The 17,626-nt window shown below is 35.4% G+C and overlaps 3 protein-coding genes across 13 annotated transcripts in view; 2 read left to right on the top strand and 1 right to left on the bottom strand.

Annotated features, from left to right (window-relative positions):
* Positions 1–17,626, top strand: part of LOC141915498 (uncharacterized) — a 473,311-nt gene that overhangs the window by 393,548 nt on the left and 62,137 nt on the right. For all 9 annotated transcript variants that reach the window (XM_074807054.1, XM_074807052.1, XM_074807059.1 and 6 more), the window contains one exon: positions 8,406–8,455. In XM_074807054.1, coding sequence (XP_074663155.1) covers positions 8,406–8,455 — 50 coding nt within the window. The remainder of the gene's footprint in view (positions 1–8,405; positions 8,456–17,626) is intronic.
* LOC141915213 (uncharacterized) lies at positions 10,104–11,998 on the top strand. Its single transcript, XM_074806666.1, has 2 exons — positions 10,104–10,383; positions 10,716–11,998. The coding sequence occupies exons 1-2, from the start codon at positions 10,176–10,178 to the stop codon at positions 11,876–11,878; spliced, it is 1,371 nt and encodes a 456-aa protein (XP_074662767.1). The 5' UTR covers positions 10,104–10,175; the 3' UTR covers positions 11,879–11,998.
* Positions 11,846–15,555, bottom strand: LOC141915212 (uncharacterized). 3 transcript variants are annotated; one of them, XM_074806662.1, is made up of 5 exons: positions 15,369–15,555; positions 14,198–14,519; positions 13,829–14,057; positions 13,400–13,665; positions 11,846–13,313 (listed from the first exon to the last, which is right to left on the bottom strand). In XM_074806662.1, the coding sequence occupies exons 1-5, from the start codon at positions 15,467–15,469 to the stop codon at positions 12,672–12,674; spliced, it is 1,560 nt and encodes a 519-aa protein (XP_074662763.1). In that variant the 5' UTR covers positions 15,470–15,555; the 3' UTR covers positions 11,846–12,671. The 3 variants fall into 3 exon arrangements, with proteins under 3 accessions (XP_074662763.1, XP_074662766.1, XP_074662764.1); XM_074806665.1 differs by lacking the exon at positions 15,369–15,555 and adding an exon at positions 14,728–15,362; XM_074806663.1 differs by lacking the exon at positions 15,369–15,555 and adding an exon at positions 14,616–14,686.

The raw sequence follows: 17,626 nt of genomic DNA, 5'->3' as shown, positions 1-17,626 counted from the left end.
AATGTACACGGTATTTGAGGGTCTGCGACGAATGATTTATAGAAAGTTGAATAGCTGTAGTGCAGGTTCTAATAATAAGCCTAATATAGTCTTCACAACGCAATCAGTTGTTAGAATGCATCTTCCTTTTTCTTTACTTGATCTTGAGTCTTTGACTAGTTAAATTTTTTCTTCATTGATTGACGCTGGGAGGTCTAGATCAAATTATACTGTTAATCAAATCAATTATTTTTCAACTGCAAATTCACACTTGATATTGATATTAACAATCAATATTACTTATTTCATTATATAGCGCACTGCTGCAAATTGTAATCAGTGTGCTTTGCATGAGTATAAAATTAACACAAGCAGAAAGAATCGAAATTTAAATACGTGGATGATAAAAATCAAGTTAAAAGGTGTAGGGACGGAGAGATCTGGCGAAAGAAAACCCGTGCCTAATCGCCCGACCAAAAACGACGGACCAGACCTGAGTCAAATTAAGCGTGTTGATTTAAACTGGTTCTGGGAGTCAGTCACTTCGCTTGGTTTAAGTATGGACTCGTTTTAGATTCCATGGTTTAAGCATTGTTTAGTAACGAATGAATGGGTTTGAATTTGAATGTGAAATGAATTTGAACATGAAAATCTGCGCGCTCTTTGGTAAGCCATGCGTAAAATTTAAGTCGGACCTGATTCGAGCCAATTTAGCCCCGACAAATCGTCTCTATAGCCGCGATCACACGTGTATGTTTTTAGGCCAGGGCCAAATTTGGGCCGGACCAACTGTTCACACGGGTGCCAATGGGCCCGAGCCTGTTTGGCCCGGGCCAAATTTGGCCCGACCAAAAACGACGGACCAGGCTCGCGCACCAGACAAATGACTGCGTTTGAATTGCAACTAGCACCGTAAATGATCCACTTCGCTTTGTTTGAGCATTGTTTAGTATCGAGTGAATGGTTTGCGTGTGAACGCGCTCTCTAATTACCAAATTTGGCCCGAGCCTGATCGGTGCTAATTTGGCCCGGGCCAAATCGTCTCCGTGTGATCGCGGCTTATGTGGGTCATGATTGTTGAGAGAAATCTTTCCCTTTATGTTTGCAAATTAGCCATTGTCCTAGTTTTAACTTCTGATTTGTACCCTGTAAAGGGTTTATATTTCTGTTTGTACTCATTTATAGAAATACGACAGATATCAAATGGAATCTTTAATTAAAGACACTGTAGACCGGTACACACTAATATGTCCATCCATCCGACTTACGAGCGATCATCTCATTAATGTGATAATTGCTCGTAAATCCGACAGCTACGTTTTACAACTAGAAATATATTAGATCAGATTCCTAATAATAAAATCATTACTATTAAGAATATGTTATTGATTACGAATAAATTCAAAAAGAATTGACAAAATATATTGCTTTGAATGGCCTTTAGATATTGGATAGGGCGATCTTGAATTATTTTTGGGGAATTTTATCGAGAAGCTCCCTAAGGCGATAAAGTATTTGAGGCAGATCTTTCCCGATTATGATCCCACCATATGAATTGTACACGAAACTATTATGTATAAACACCTCACAATTAACGTAATTACTCAGTGACGTCCTGTTGCACAAGCTATACACCATGATATTACACCATGATAAAAAGCCTATTATAGTCGAGTTGGATTTCTCGATGTATAAATGCAGGGAGGGTTGGGAGCTTTATGTTCAATAACATTTGGTTCCAATGCTTGCTCTATGGATTTCAAAATAAAAGAAAAATCTACGTTTAAACATGATATCTGTTTCATTACTCGTGATATATCGGGGAATCTCTGCAATAAAATTGGACGATTTAAAAAATATTACAAAATGAGCAAATTGCGATTCTTAGTGATTTTTGCTAACAGTATGGATTCTAGCGTATACGCAGATTTGTGTGATATGTAATAAGTATCGTAGCGAATAATCAAAGTATCTACTGTAGCTAGATATGACAATTAAAAATCCCCCAGAATATCTCCTTCAAAATACCTTCATCCGTTCAAAAAAGATCACCTGGTAAAGATTTCCTATGTAGAAATCTAAAAAATCTAAACCCTGGGTAAACATACCCTGGGTAAAAATCCCCCAAATATTCATACTTGGTGATTGTCAAGAACATGTCAAAACACGATGTTTCTCGAATTTGCAATGAGACTGAAATATGTTTGAACTTTTAAATGAAATCTTTCGTTGCGATAAATTCTTACGGATAAGATAAATTGTAAGAATTAATAAGAGTAATAAACTTTTATTTGTAATATCTTAAGATTCGAACTGGAATATTTTTGAATTTCAGCTGTGCGATGCCATGAATTATTAGAAATAATGTACTTTTGATATTAAATATTTTAGATTCAAGCTAGTGTAATATATTTGATATGTGCGATGAGCCCCTTTACTAAGCTGTGCAATAACTACATGTATATGTACTAATTTAGTATCAATGAAACGTTAATTTATAGTATGTTTTAATTCAAATAGCATAGTTTGTATGGGCATATTGATATCCTTATGGTGTTCGACAGTAAAATATGAATAAATTTGATATACGTATCAATAATACGAATTAATTGACCTTAAGATTGTATCTACTTATAATCCCTTCAAAGGGAGGGGATTACCTAATTTGAAGAATTGGGGATTTTTACCGAGGGGATTTTTACTCGCTTACTTAGATGTTTTGAATTATTGACTTAGTTATTTTATTAAGTTTAAGTTAATCACTAGTAAGTTTATTCATTGACCACTTGCATGATAGTTCTTGATATATTCATTATATGCAATGAAATGAATTGTAAGTTCATCACATTTCTGAACTCATTAATACCGATTTTAATTGTTTTAAGCCCCATGAAAAATATGTGATGTCATTATATTGAAAGCTTTATGTTTTATTAACATTGGCAGTAGTTCTCATAAATTTTCCTTGGCCTTTTTTTCCGTGGCCATTTTTTCCTTGGCCATTCTTTCCTGGCCATTTTTCCTCGGCCATTTTCCAACATTCTGGGGTTTTTTACAACTAACCCTTAGCAATGCACTGTAATGAACAATTTACTTTGTTTTGCTAAATTAACTACTTGTGATCAATTCACTATAGAACTGTGGTCGATCCTAACAAAGAGTCCGGCGTGCTATTCTTAACTTCAGTGGACCAAAAGCTCTTTCTAAAAATTATATTGCTAAGATATTCTTAGTCTTCATCCTTCAGCATGAACTCTAGGCCTGGATATATTTCGGATTCATTAAATGGTATCATGTGTGTGTAGAACGTTTGGGCGAAGGTATTATCCCCCATGGATCACACGTAAAACAAACAGAAAACATATTTTCATACATAGGTCATCGCATTATAGAAATTGAACTGTTGACAAGTTGTATTAAATCTCTATAGATGAAACACTATTAAGGAAAATGCATTACGTTTGTTGTTTCTATATAACTACTATCGACTGTGCGCCTCGGGCTCAGTCAACTCGCCATCTTCATGATTGAAATATTTGATTAGGCAGTCCTATCAAAAGTGGCGTAAATTCATACAAGCGAATAATTTGTTGTTTCCAAAGGTTTTTGTTACCGGCTCGTCTACACGGTAATGGTAGAAATTCCCCGGTAAAAATCCCCTAAGAATACCAATTAAAGAGTTTATGATTTGCTGCCGCTGGTATGTTTTCGTTTGTATTGCAAAATTAAGTTCAAAATAACTGGAATCGTTTTATAGGATTTCTGTGAAAATTTTCAATTTTTCCCCACACGTCAACAAGTGCCTTTCAAATCAAGATCGATTCCTCATGCGTAAAAACGATTGAAGCAATTTTTGCTGTTTTATTTATCTATGATTTGATACGTCAAGATTTCAGTTAAAAGGGCAACATCATCGTTTATGTTAGCGAAGCTTGGTATACAAGCAAGCTGACAATAACAAGCCACTGAATTTTATCGGTTTAGGCTTTGTATAGCTCATTATCTATAGAAAATCAGTGATTAAGTCCTAAGTAAATATTGCTCAATTAAAGAGAATTCATTATGACAATGTACAAGCGATGACAGGCCTATGAGGCACCCGTAAATCAAAAATGTATTTCACGAAATTGCTGTGCGATGCGATAAATTATTGAAACTTTTTATTTGAAATATCTTTGAAATACTATTTGAAATTTGAAATATTATTTTAACAGTGCGATAACTTTTAGTATTAGTTTAGTATTAATGAAGTATTTCAATCTTTGGATAAACGTTGGAAAATGGCAAAGGGAAAATTGCCGCTAAATAAACATTAGAATTTGCAAGTTTTGTAGTAACTTTGAATTGTTAAATTTTACTAGACATTGGTGTATGATGAATATCACGAACAACGAAACATATATCTCATAAAAACGTTGATTGTCTTTTTCAACTTTCATCATTTCAATAACAATCAATCGATTTTTAAGTCGATTTAATTACCAGGATAGCGACTGTATGCGTTTGTGCTTTTAATCAACTAGTTTCCGAATCCGTAGTATGTCAATCAAATAATAATTTTTAAGTCGAGAAAAAGTAAGATGCATTCTATCAACTAATTTCAATGTAAAGACTATAATGCTTCGTATATGAATCAATACTAAAGCATTCATACCGCAGGCCACTTTAGCTTAAGCTTGATTGTGAGAGGTGTTTAAACATAATGGTCACATGAGTAATTAAATGGTTGTGTCATAAAGGGAGAAATCTGCCTTAGACATAACATCCCGATATCTGGAGTTCTGGGCCTAGTAACGCATGTTTAGAATGAATTTTATCCGATATTTTTGTAACATAATGTTTTCTCTCTGCAAATTCTTGACGTTTTCTGGGTGCTAACGTTCAGTGGCTAGTAGGCTGGATTGTATTTTCCCTTATTTCATAGATCTCCATGCATATAAACTTGAACTGAACTGAATGGGAACTGAGTTCGGTTAGGAGTAAAACCTCCTTATTAACTCCTATTTCTGAATTGTGTATACAGGAGTGAAGAAAGAAACAAACCCTCATACCGAATACACTTATACATATAAATGAGAATAATGCTCACTAGGACAATGGCTAATTTGCGATCGTAAATGAAAGAAATACGACTCGAATATCATGCGTGACACGCGAATCTCCTATTAACGCTAGTAATGAGAGAAGAATCCACACGAATGAAATGTATCAGCTTCATAACGATCTTTAATCCTTGAATTACCATTCTTAATTAACACAAAACACTTAATATAAATGATTTGTATCGATTACTATAGAATTTCCATTTAAAGAATGCATTTATCAAATTACGTCCATTGACTCTGAAAATGAACCTTTAAACCCGTAAATTAGCTAAACTCGTGCCGTTATTTAGATTTATCGGAGTCTTGTGAAAATTTGTAAGCAGTCCTAATATATTCCCTGTATAATCAAAACTTAATTTCTATGTTATGCACGTGTTTTAATTACGAATCCCCTCTACATGTTTATCGGGAAGGGCATGATTACAATCTGATTACAATTGATTGTCAACAAAGTTATAGCAACTTACTGTTAGACAAGGAAAATACAAAATCTATTTAGTTTTCTTAAATTGTATGTAGGCCTATGTCTCATACCGTCTCATTACCTCGAACAATGTGTATCGTATCACTCGAAATTCATAAATCTACCGGCTTTATGGCTTTAAAAAAACTAATTACACCCAAAACACCTATCTTTCTAAAATTTCAGGTTATAGCGTTTAGTGGTGGGAGGAAAAATTCCTCCCTAAATCAATATACTTTGAATCTAAGACTCGGGTTCATTTTCCTTCAGTTGACAAATGACAATATTTCGAATATCAGACCAGGTCCATTTTCCTTCGTTTGACCATGGACGTATAAACTAGATTATACGTCCATGGTTTGACATAGGGAGGAACAATCCTCCCGACGTCGATACTTTGAATATCAGACCTGAAGGTCAAATTCTCTTCGTTTGACCTTGGGAGGAATATTCCTCCCAAAGTCAATTCTTTGAATATCGGACCCCATGGTCAAGTTTCCATCGATTGACATTGGGAGGAATATTCCTCCCGCAGTCAATTTTCACAATAGCGGTCCTCTTAATTGGTGACACTCAAAGAACGCGCTGCTCAGATTTCTATTGTGCGCCTATCGCGCGCTGCGAGTGAATCACTTACATAATCTTTTCTGTAAATGTGAAGACCTCGGGGGCATTATGTTCTCTAAAGCCCAATATAATCCCAAATTCCGGACTGTTAATAGGTTGATTTTACGGCAGAGTCGACATGTTTCAACAATTTTTAACTGTTCATTTATGAATATTTGAGGACTTATGAACTAAAAATTAGTTAAATTTTTGATACATTTTGAGAAAGTCACAAAACATTTGAGACTGCGTTAAATGTGTTAAACAGGCAATATATGATGTAACATCGTGCGAGGAAACACAAGCGGTTCGACGTTGTGTCCACGGGAACATCGAAAAGAGGTATGGAGAGACCACCGATCAAATTGAAAATACTGCAGCCGGACGCGCCGGTTCGGGTAAAAGCAACAACCGATGCGGCTGTTTTCGACGTTCACTCCGTCGAAACGACAACAATAGCGCCGATGGAACAACGGTTAATCAACACCGGTTTGGCTTGCGAAACACCGCAAGGTTATAACGGGAAATTATTAGTTTTCACAGGAATGAAAATTATATCCTTTAAATATGCGATGATATTGTACGTTTTAACGGTGTAAGAATATAATAACTATATATCCTATCTTACTCACACGTAGGTTGTTGGCGAGAAAAACTATCTGAATAAAAATGTGTGTCGAAAACAAATCACTCGTACTCGTTGTAATAGGTTTTATGTCATAATATCGAAAAAAGGAGGAAAAAGGAAAAAATAGAAACCAGACACCCAAAGCGTTATAGAACCAACCGGCGTGCGCGATAAAGAAACGGTGAGGATGGTTTTATTTCGCTATTGGTTGTTGGATAAATCAACGCGGCGTAGATACAGTCAGTGCACATGAAAGTAAGACTTCATAATGCGGGAAGAAACGAGAGAAGGATTTACGGTGAACAGGAGAATAGACCAATTTCGAGAAAAAGAACCCACCGCCCTTGCGAAACTGGGTACTAATTCCACAAACATCAATTTCGGAGATAAAGATAGACGATAAGCGATTATCGCATAGACCTATACGTACGAACGTACGTATTACCACGCCGATTTCGGAGGGAGGGATTGACGAACGATCAGTAATTGAATAGATTAAGTACTGGGATCCGTTTTGTATCGCGGATGCTAGAACTAGACTAATTCAAAAATGTCGATTTCGTTATCGGAAAGGTAAGCATTCTTTTCGATATGAAGAAGATTTTAAAGAACCACCAACCGAAAAAATGGGGAAATTGTAAGTATTAAATATGCAGGACAAATGATATTATATGGAAAGCGCGCGGAAAGCCGACGCTTTCAAAATATGTGCCGGGAAGCAGTAGTATTATGTGGGATTCGTAAGAAAGGGTTCAAGCGGAAAAAAGCGCGCAAACCACGTTTTCAGAATATCCGCGCCGGACAGTCGGAGATCAATCGGATAGGTTTGCGCGTAAAAACGTAAATAATATTACATACATGATAGCGCGCGGGAAACCGACGTTTTTAAAAATCTATGCCGGAAAGTAGTATTATACATGGGATTCGTAAGAAGGGGTTCATGCGGAAAAAAAGCGCGCGATTACTGGGTTGGTATTTCGCAGAAATAGCAGCCAAGGAATCGGGTGCTTTTTTACGCAGAAATCCCTTCTTAGGAATCCCATACATAATACTACTTATGTAGCGTACAAAGATCGCAAGGAAATTTTGGTGATGCGCCACCTAGAGGTCGATACTTATACTTGATATAAGGATCCATAACAGCTACTTTATACAAAGTAAACTGATGCACCAAGTTTAGTCGAAACAACTTTGATGATAACAAGGACTGTCTTTTCACTATTCCATGGTGGTAATATTGCACACTTATGTATATGTACATATGAACCGGTTTTTTTTATTTCTATAATAAAAGGACTATATTTCACGTCAAGAGAGCGATGCTGAAATTATTTTTCACGATGTACGCCACCTAGTAGTAACAGTGAGAACTCGCTGTGAAGGGGTTCACCACGTGTCGGTTTGAATGATCCGTGTCGTTGTTGATCAATGTCAAAATTTAAGCCTTTTTTAGGAGGCAATACTCGCAGTAAAAGCCTGCGTTCAAAACAGATTGTTATATTTTCTTTGAATTGTCGCGTTCGAATTTGAATTCTGCCCATGCTTGTTTGCCAGCAATGTGTCACTTTATCTTAACCGATCGTCAAACTGCACTTTTTAAAAATTTATTGTCTAAATTTTCTAGGAAACTATGCGTAGAATTCCAAGGCTAATTCATGGACTTCCATCAAATAAGTAAGCTTCCACGTATCTTTATATAATTGTAGCTCAAGTATACCTTCAATTGGGAGTCGTTCTGCATGGGGATGAGTGTTTTGTCGCTAAAATGTTCCACCAAATGTTATGTCAGCTGACATATCCACCAATGTTGATCTAGTTGTTTTCTATTTTTCTATTCCTTCCTTATCGTCACTGTACGATTTCTCCGGTATCGTTCTTAAGCATAAGATAATAACTACAACTCTTTCCTTCTAGAGATCCGGCCTCTTCATTATTCACACTCCTCCCTTTCTTTTCTGCTCTCCGCATCACTCTCTAATCTCCATCTCATTTAAAAACCCTCCCTTTTATACTGTTTTAACGTGTTTTATACTGTTTTATCATGTAGCATGCATGATATTGATACATAAGAACCAGTAGTCTTTGATTCATGTACACGTTAATGGACGTTTTAACTCCAACTAAGCGAGTAATAGAATGGATTGGTTTCTGATATTGGCATCGAGCGTTTGACTGGTGTCTAGTCGCGCGTCGCTTACTTGACTTCATCAACCCGTATGCTCAAGCGCTAGTCTCAAAACGTCAACTTATTCGTCAACAGATAAGAGGCGGATCTAGGGACATACTTTGACAGGAGCACAAGAAATGAAAAGGGCATATATATACGTATGTACACATTATCTGCAATAATACGGTGGAAAACGATCGTTTTATTTTTGTGCGTCTGCGATTCTATGTGAATATTATCAACAATGCGATTCTATGAATCGATACTTTCTCCGATATTGTTGAGCGTCTGAGGAGAACGCCAGTTTGTATTATTAGAAATAGGTGATCTATGTAGTATCCCCGCCCATCATATTAGCGTGAGCATGTGTTGTCTGCGGAGTCGGAAATTAACAGTTGTATTCTGCATATCAAACGAAAAGGTCTTCTCTCATTATTTCACAGCATCGACCTCATTTCTACTGTAAAACACCAAGATCTCCACATATGTTGCCGTGACTTGGATAGCAGAGAAAATGTCCGAAGTCGATAGGAAACGACTTCTACGCTTAACAGGTCCCTATCGGAGCCAAATTACAAAAACGAAAGACAAGAGACAAATAATTCTACAGAAAGAAGATATACCGGTATCCAAAACTCCGTTCGAATTCATATGGATACGTTCGTTCAAAAGTCTTCAAACTCATGACATTAGATGACAGCATACTCCGTTTAACACCAGATGCTGAAATGGAAGAATCTCCCTTCACATCCGACAATTACAGCGCAGAATTGGCCGAACCAGGACAAATATTCAAATTAAAAATCGGAAGAAATTCCAGGCTACAGCAGTCGCAAACAATGTCGCTCCTACCCAATCAAACAATGAATCTTCCGAAATAACTCTTATGACGTTGGATGGGAACCTTTTGGACTGGTAATAATTCTACGATACTTTGAACTCAGCTGCTTCATCTGATCAAAGCCTGTCCAACGTGTAAAGATTCCAAAACTTGAAGGCCTAACTCGTAGAAGCGGACCAAGTGATCAACGGACTACGTTAGCCGAGAGAAACGATCTTGCAATGGAACTACTTATGAGTAATGGGGCTCGCCGCGCTGAGCGCTGCCGCGAGATGGCGCGCGCGTGTTAGTGGCCCTAGTGATTTGAATTTGAATTGTAAACAACATTTTATTCATCTCCGCGTTCGAGCGAATTGACGATTTGAAAAGCGCTTGAATCTATTATAATGCCTCGCTATTGTTGTGTACCCCTTTGTAAGTCAAGAGTAGGCGGATTTAAGTTCCCTACGAACACAGATTTGAAAATGAAATGGCTTGTTGCGATAAAACGACTACAGAGTAGCGAGAAATCTGCAAAATTATGGCAGCCATCGGATACAGCTATCGTATGCCATCGACATTTTTTACCAACGGACTATAAACAGACACTTACCGGTAAATATGGCTTTCCTATTGAGTTTTCCAACTAAGGTGAAATAAGCGGTCAAGATCCAAGGCAGGCTGATTCGTTTAGGCCTCAGCTTGGGCCTATCGATATTATGCAATGTCGATGTTTTGAACTTTTTTTAAAAAGCCAGGCGCTTATTTTCATATCATCATAGTAGTTTGTTGATAACAGGATAATGATATAACTCAATTATGATAATAACAACAATAGGCCTAATAATTTATGTGGTAGATTTATCTTTTTAATTTAAAGGTTGTTGACTTGACTGGCAGCTGTTGATCTTTGAGTAGAAATATGTTTTTTTCTTTATGTGTTTCAGGTTCTAGAAGAAAATTAAAAGAGAATGCCATTCCGCGTATATTTGCCTTCACACCACCAGTTTCCTCAGATTCAGAGAGAGAAAGTAGAGCCAGTCGGCGAAGATTAAAACTGGAGGAAGAACCTGTACACCATGACATAGCCACTGAAGTTGAAATAGGCCTACAACATACCAGCAATTACAGAATGGACATAATAGAGGAACCAACCAATAAAAACACTAACTTGGATAAGAATATTCAGTGTTCCCTCCTTTCAGATCAATTTTTCTGTATCGAGAGATTTATGGTGGATCCTAGGTCGATCAAATATTACACCAGTTTTAAAGACTATGAACATTTGATGATGTTTTTCAGTGTACTAGGACCTGCTGCGTACGATTTGAATTACAAATGTCAGAAACTAACACCGGTCAATCAATTTTTCTTGACATTAATCAAATTAAGGCGTGCCAAGGAAGATATAGAACTGAGTATTCTGTTCGGCATATCAGAGAGTGTAGTTTCTAGGATTGTGTTAACCTGGGTAAACTTCATGTATTTCCAATTAAGTGAAATCAATACATGGCCAGAGAGAGAAGAGATAGACTGTTTCATGCCCAGTGGCTTTAAGCATCATTTTCCGTCAACCAGAGTTATTTTAGATGCTACAGAGATTCCAATTGAAAAGCCGTCGAATGTAAAATCTCAAACTGCAACTTTCAGCACATACAAACATAAGAACACGCTTAAAACTATGGTTGGAATATCACCGAGAGGGGTCGTTAGTTATGTAAGTGAAAGTTATGCGGGTTCAACAAGTGACCGACAAATCATTGAACGATCCCAGCTGTGTTCAAACACCTCAAAATACTTCAGCTCGAATGACAGCATCATGGCCGATAGAGGTATAATGGTACAAGATCTTTTTGCTACCAAGAACATTAAGGTGAACACCCCAACTTTATTGAAGGGCAAGAGTCAACTTGAACCTGAACAAGTAGTTCATGATCGTAGAGTAGCCAGTAAACGCATCCAAGTAGAAAGAGTAATCGGATTGTCAAAAACTTTTCTTATTTTGAAAAAAGACCTGCCGCTTAGTAAAGTCAATATGGGTTCTAGGATAGTTTATGTTTGTTTCAGTATAAGCAATTTCAGACCAGCTATTGTGAACGAATTTGCTTAACCTTATTGTTAATGTCTGTTAATTGATATCTAAAGTATATATTTTTGAGTTTTGTTTTGAGATTCATCGAAACCCCTGCTTTAAAGAAACATCATTGTTTCTCTTAATAGATTATTTAGGTAAATCCCAAATTCTTAGATATCAATTATGGGCCTGGACTGTAATTAATTGTCTGTCGTTGATATTCAAAATCTGTGCGCAATATAACCTATTTCACTTTGACTTAATCCACTCTTTTGCAGTGTTTTCAATTCAAAGGACAAACTAATTTTCATTCCAGTAACAAACCCTTTTATTGATTTAAAACTGGTAAAAACCAAAAATACAACAACGCTACATAAAATCTTTTTAAAATGCATGATAACACAGATATTTTATGTAAAATGGAAGAGTTTGAGTTTTGGGACTAAAGCATTCATGCCATAGTCAGGCGCAGCACATAATGAAATAATAAATAATCATGGTAATGAAATATGGTCAGAAAAGGAGTAAATCATTAATTTTCAAACTTTTGACCCACCATCGTCAGTAATTATGCATATAACTACACAACCTGACAAGTATATCTGTTTGAAATAACTATATATGATAAAAAATATTGATAATAGATGATAAAAAATATTAAAACTTAAAAGTATCAACAAATAGTAAGCCGATATTGACATGAAATCTATATCATACAATTGGGATGTACATGTATTTACAAATTTAGTTGTATGAAGATATTAATGCCAAAAACTATGGAATCTTCGGAAAATATCCGATCTATATCTCCAGGAATAATCTAGATGTTTTAGAACGCATGCATTGTTAAATACTTTGAATAGTACTTCCTATAAAAGATTTCTAATTTTGGAAGCAGAGATAGTTCACAGTGTTTTTGATCATGATAAACCCTCTCTACATAAAGGTCCTTATGAGTATAAACAACGAAATAGCACATTTTCCGTTTGCAAATATGCAACTGTCCTTGAATCTGATCATAGTAATTATGCGAACGTTTCAGCTTCTTATCTTTTGCACTAAGAAACTTGAAGTATGGCCCCGGAGCAATAAGTTCATTTCTACCGCGATACGGACATTTCACTTCAACAATGGCATCCTCAGACACAAGGCCATCTGGGCTCGCGCCTAGATAATCTATATCTGGCCTCACATGAAGTCCGCAAGGCTGTACTTTAACGGAGAATTTACCTTCAAAAGCCGCTATCGCCTTACTTTCGAATGTCTTTCCATGGCAAACAGCAGCATTTCTCAACGGAATATTATCGTGAAGAGATTTACACAATTTGTCGATATTGCGCCTTTTCGTGAGCGAAACAATTTCACCGAAACGAGATGCAGTTAATCGTAGCTGCCTTTCCTGAAACCATTGACTAGATTCTGCCTGCTTCCTAGTACTCCTTTCTAGTAATATTGCCTGTGTTTCATTTAACTGAAAAGGCAAAATGGAATATTAATTATAAGCACAGAGGGAAGGATAACATAGGTCACTCTCAGACACGTTGATTAAAAACTTACCTTAATAGAGTTTTCCACCCAATATTCAAGCAAAGTTTTTTTCAGATAATCATGGTCAATTGCTGCTGTTTTGATATCGGCTTTCTTGTACTTATACTTGATGGGTAGGTCTAAAGACGATACAGAGCAGTAATTAAGGACAATTCCCCGGACATAATCCTCGTATCCAGCTGATTTCCGGTATTTCACAGGCCTTGGATCCTCCATTGATACCTCGCGTTTCTTTGATTTTGATAGAGGTAAGTCACCAGCCTTGACAGGGGAACCTGTTAAGAAGTGACGGGTAAATTTAAACAAGGTCACAGCCGAGCTAAAAATTGAAAACCAAGTACATTATGTAAAACATTGCCATTACATCAGAATTTATAAAAAATAAGATATATAGGGTACGAATTTGCTGAATGGTGGCGATGTAACCAAACAACTTACCAGTATAAACAGACTTGGGCTTATGGAATGTTTGTAGATTTTCCGTACACGATTTAAGTATTTCGGGAGCGTTAGGCCCATCTGATGACACAAAATTAGCAAACATCAAAAGTACAGCCGCGACATGCTTACAGGTCCCATTAGGACCCTTACCGGCAGGGCACTCACAATGGCTGTTTCTGAATTCACCAGTTGTTTGAGACAATGATATCTGGTACGAGTATGAGATCTGCAATGAAATATAAAAATAAACTAATCAACAATGTTTGCTACATTACAACCTTTTAAGAATACAGTTGTATTGCAGATTTATGTGGATTTAAAGGAGGGAATATTGTGTTATTTTGATGAAATATAAAACTGGCCTACCTTTTTTTTCATAGCAGCACCAACTAATCCAGTCAGATAAACAATTCCGCTTTTGATGAGAATACTGCAGGCTTGAACACGTTGCGATTCTATGAGCTGCTGACCCTTCTCAATAGCTTTAATGTCTTTGGTACAGTGGTTGTCCATTGCCATTCTATACGTGAAATATGCAGTTACTGTGTCAATATTGAATTTTGGCAATACAATCTTATGATCATTTGTAAGCTGTTTGAAACCGCATGTGGGCCATTCCGGAACTGTTTCTTGTGGTAATGTTATGGCCGGTCCCCTAAAATCGTTGTTACGGCCGTATGCTTCTAATCTGCAATGAACACGAAATAATCATGAAATATAAACATCTAATGTCAAAAATCATTCAATCAACTAACAGAAAGTTGACCCAGAGTTGAAATGTTACATCGAAATGATTACTCCAAGCATGGACGTCTATACGTCCATGGTCATACAGATTTGTATTTAACTCAACTGTGTTGTGGTAAGAAGGTATATAAGTAAGGTATTCAGTTTACCGTCACCTCAAGTTGATCAGGGTTCTGACTATAATTCCAATAACATATAAAAATTCAATAGAGACTAGACACAGCAGCAGACATGTCCAATGATTTATGGATACATTGGCAGTAAAATTTGGCATCAGCTTCAATTCATGTTCGATAGATGGCGCCAGTGGTAACTCAGCTGTTGCGATGGTTAGCTGACAAGGCGTCCTACATCCCGATAATAATCCCTACATTTCAAGATATAAACATTGCCATCTAAACTTCTCAAGGCAATCATAATATCAAATAGTGATTTAAAAAACGTTTTATCGATGACTTTTATGTGCATTATGTTTATTTTCCGGACATGAAAACCGAAAAATAATGAAAGATATCGCGGGACGGGACGCGTGGGACCGGCCATAGCCATCCTCGCAGCCCGGGCTGGTGACGGTAAACTTGTACTATACCCTGACCCACAACCCACTGAGGTTTAGCTTTCATCTCTGGATCTATTAAAACACGTTCATTTCACTTGAGCATAGGTCTAGAATCATCGATGATTTTGGCAAAAAATCACTGTTGATTCCATGATCATTGCAACATTTTTGCGCAGACTAAACGACTGAACACCATCAACCGCATGGAAATATGATCGACATTTAAATTACCTTTCAATTAGGTTGATTTTCCTCCCATAGGTTACCGCACCTCGTCGGCTTAACTCTTGTTTCAGCTTCGGTACAGTCCATGACCCGTAATTCTCTGACATTATTACAATTTAAAAGTAGGAAATCGAGCGCGGAAGTGAGCGGAAGTCGATACGCGATGGCTACTAACGCACACACGCCACCTGGTGTCCATAGCGACGGCGAGCCCCATTGGAATATCAGGGGTTCATACCAGAGGGCGAGAGGGCGACACACACTCATCACCACAAGTAAATTTTTTTTTAAATAAATGGGAGATAGAAAAGCATTCTTAGCGGCAATAAATAACAGAATAACACCAGCAAAAAAACAATTTTTAATAAAAAAGTTAGTCGATGTTACAAAAGAAATTGAACAAAAAATATTAAAATTAGAAAAGATAAAAACTAAATATAAAATAAATAAGATAAAATATCAGCAAATTTAAGTTGCTGTAATGTTAGTACAACGCTAGAATTTAAAGTATTTTTACCTGATAAATGGATTTCATTGAGTACAGAGGAATTAAAAGATTTAGAAGGATTTAAAATAATCTATCATGGAAAAAATGAAGACGGTCATCATGATTTAGAAGTTGTTGATCAAATAGAAAAATAAATTGAAAATAAAATTAATTAAATATTAAGAATCCGAAATGACTTATCTGGACAGTTTAATTGCTCCGCATAGAAAGACAAAAGTAGTGAGATATTTAATTAATTAAAATGAATTTTTTTTGCTTTCTTTAATTACTCATCGCCACAAGAAATTTTTTCCCATAATAAATGGGAGAGAGTGAACAACATACAGGAAAAATGATGTTAATGAAAATCAATATTATTGTACATATTGTAAAAAATACATTGATAAATCTCATAAAACACGACATGAAAAAACTGCAAATCATGCAATAAATGTTATAGATTTTGAGACACCAGAAAATTCCAATGAAAGAAAAGAACAATTAGAAAATATGAAAAAGATGAAATTAAATGTAATGTTTGTAATGAATTTATAGCAAAAAGTAATTATAAAAGACATCTCGAAACACCAACAAAATTTGAATAAATTATTTTAGGGACAGAATATTTTGATGATAAACCTCAAAAAGTAAAAAAACCAGCTTCAAAAACTAAATCTATTTCAAATAAACCTAATATGGAAAATATTAGAAATTATATCGATTCATTAGAAATAAAAGATACAATTGAAATATTAGAAACATTACGTAGTAAAATTGAACCGGCAGCCATTATATTTAGATTTTTAAAGGTAGAACAATAGAAGATTATAATGAATTTATTGATATAATGGAAAAATAATGGACTTTGTTACAGATGTTGAATATCCAAAAATTAATATTTCTGGAAAAGTAAGTTTTATAAAATCAGAAGACAAAATGGAGTAGAATATTCAAACACATTATGAAGAAATAATTTCAAAAACACAAAAAAAGCGAAGTTAGAAAAAATATTTAATGAATTTAAACGTCATATTGAGGAAAGATATTTTGAGAGTTCTGGTTTAACATTGAATGAAATTATATTTTTAGATTTAAATTTTTATAATACAAAAAGAAATAAAATATCAAAAAGTTATAGAATGTTTAAAGATGATTTGAACTTTACAACAGAAAAGGATTTTAAAGCATCAAGTTATATCAAATTACCATTTACAACAAAAGCAGTAATAAATGTTAAAAATGAAGATAATAAATATTTTCTATGGTCAATTATTAGTTGTTTACACCCAACAGAAGATACTAAGCATAGTTTTAGAATAACAGATTACCGGAAATATGAAACATTATATAAAATTGATCAATTTCAGTAACTATAAAGTTTATAATTTAAAAATAAATGTATTCGAATTAATGCAATTACCAGACCCAAAAGGTGAAAATATTAAGGATTATACATTAGAAGCTTTATATTTAACAGAATATTATGATGATGAAAACGTTATAGATTTGTTATATTACAAAGAAGATGAACATGAACATTTTATGTGGTTAAAACAAATAGATTTATTCTTTAGAACAGAAAGTGATCACCATCATAAGATTTATCTATGTAGAAAATGTTGGTCGAAATCTATGACTGAGAATGCATTATTAAAACTTAAAGAAGTATGTGATAATGAAGGTTTTTGTAAATTAATAATGCCAACAAAAAAAGATTGTAAGTTTGAAATTTATTAATCATAAATTTAAAAATATGGTACTATTTGTAATTTATGGG

The sequence above is a fragment of the Tubulanus polymorphus genome, chromosome 1 (genome assembly GCF_964204645.1).
Source record: "Tubulanus polymorphus chromosome 1, tnTubPoly1.2, whole genome shotgun sequence".
Classification (NCBI taxonomy): domain Eukaryota; kingdom Metazoa; phylum Nemertea; class Palaeonemertea; order Tubulaniformes; family Tubulanidae; genus Tubulanus; species Tubulanus polymorphus.
The sequence above is the reverse complement of the archived record's forward strand: the minus strand, read 5'-3'. Positions and strand labels throughout refer to the sequence as shown.

Excerpts from the sequence above, each read along its gene's own strand:
- LOC141915213 (XM_074806666.1), top strand. The coding sequence starts at position 10,176 with ATGCCTCGCTATTGTTGTGTACCCCTTTGTAAGTCAAGAGTAGGCGGA. Across the intron at positions 10,384-10,715 it reads CTATAAACAGACACTTACCG|GTTCTAGAAGAAAATTAAAA; the intron begins GTAAATATGGCT and ends TATGTGTTTCAG.
- LOC141915212 (XM_074806662.1), bottom strand. The coding sequence starts at position 15,469 with ATGTCAGAGAATTACGGGTCATGGACTGTACCGAAGCTGAAACAAGAG. Across the intron at positions 14,058-14,197 it reads GTGCTGCTATGAAAAAAAAG|ATCTCATACTCGTACCAGAT; the intron begins GTAGGCCAGTTT and ends ATTTCATTGCAG. Across the intron at positions 13,666-13,828 it reads GCCCAAGTCTGTTTATACTG|GTTCCCCTGTCAAGGCTGGT; the intron begins GTAAGTTGTTTG and ends ACTTCTTAACAG.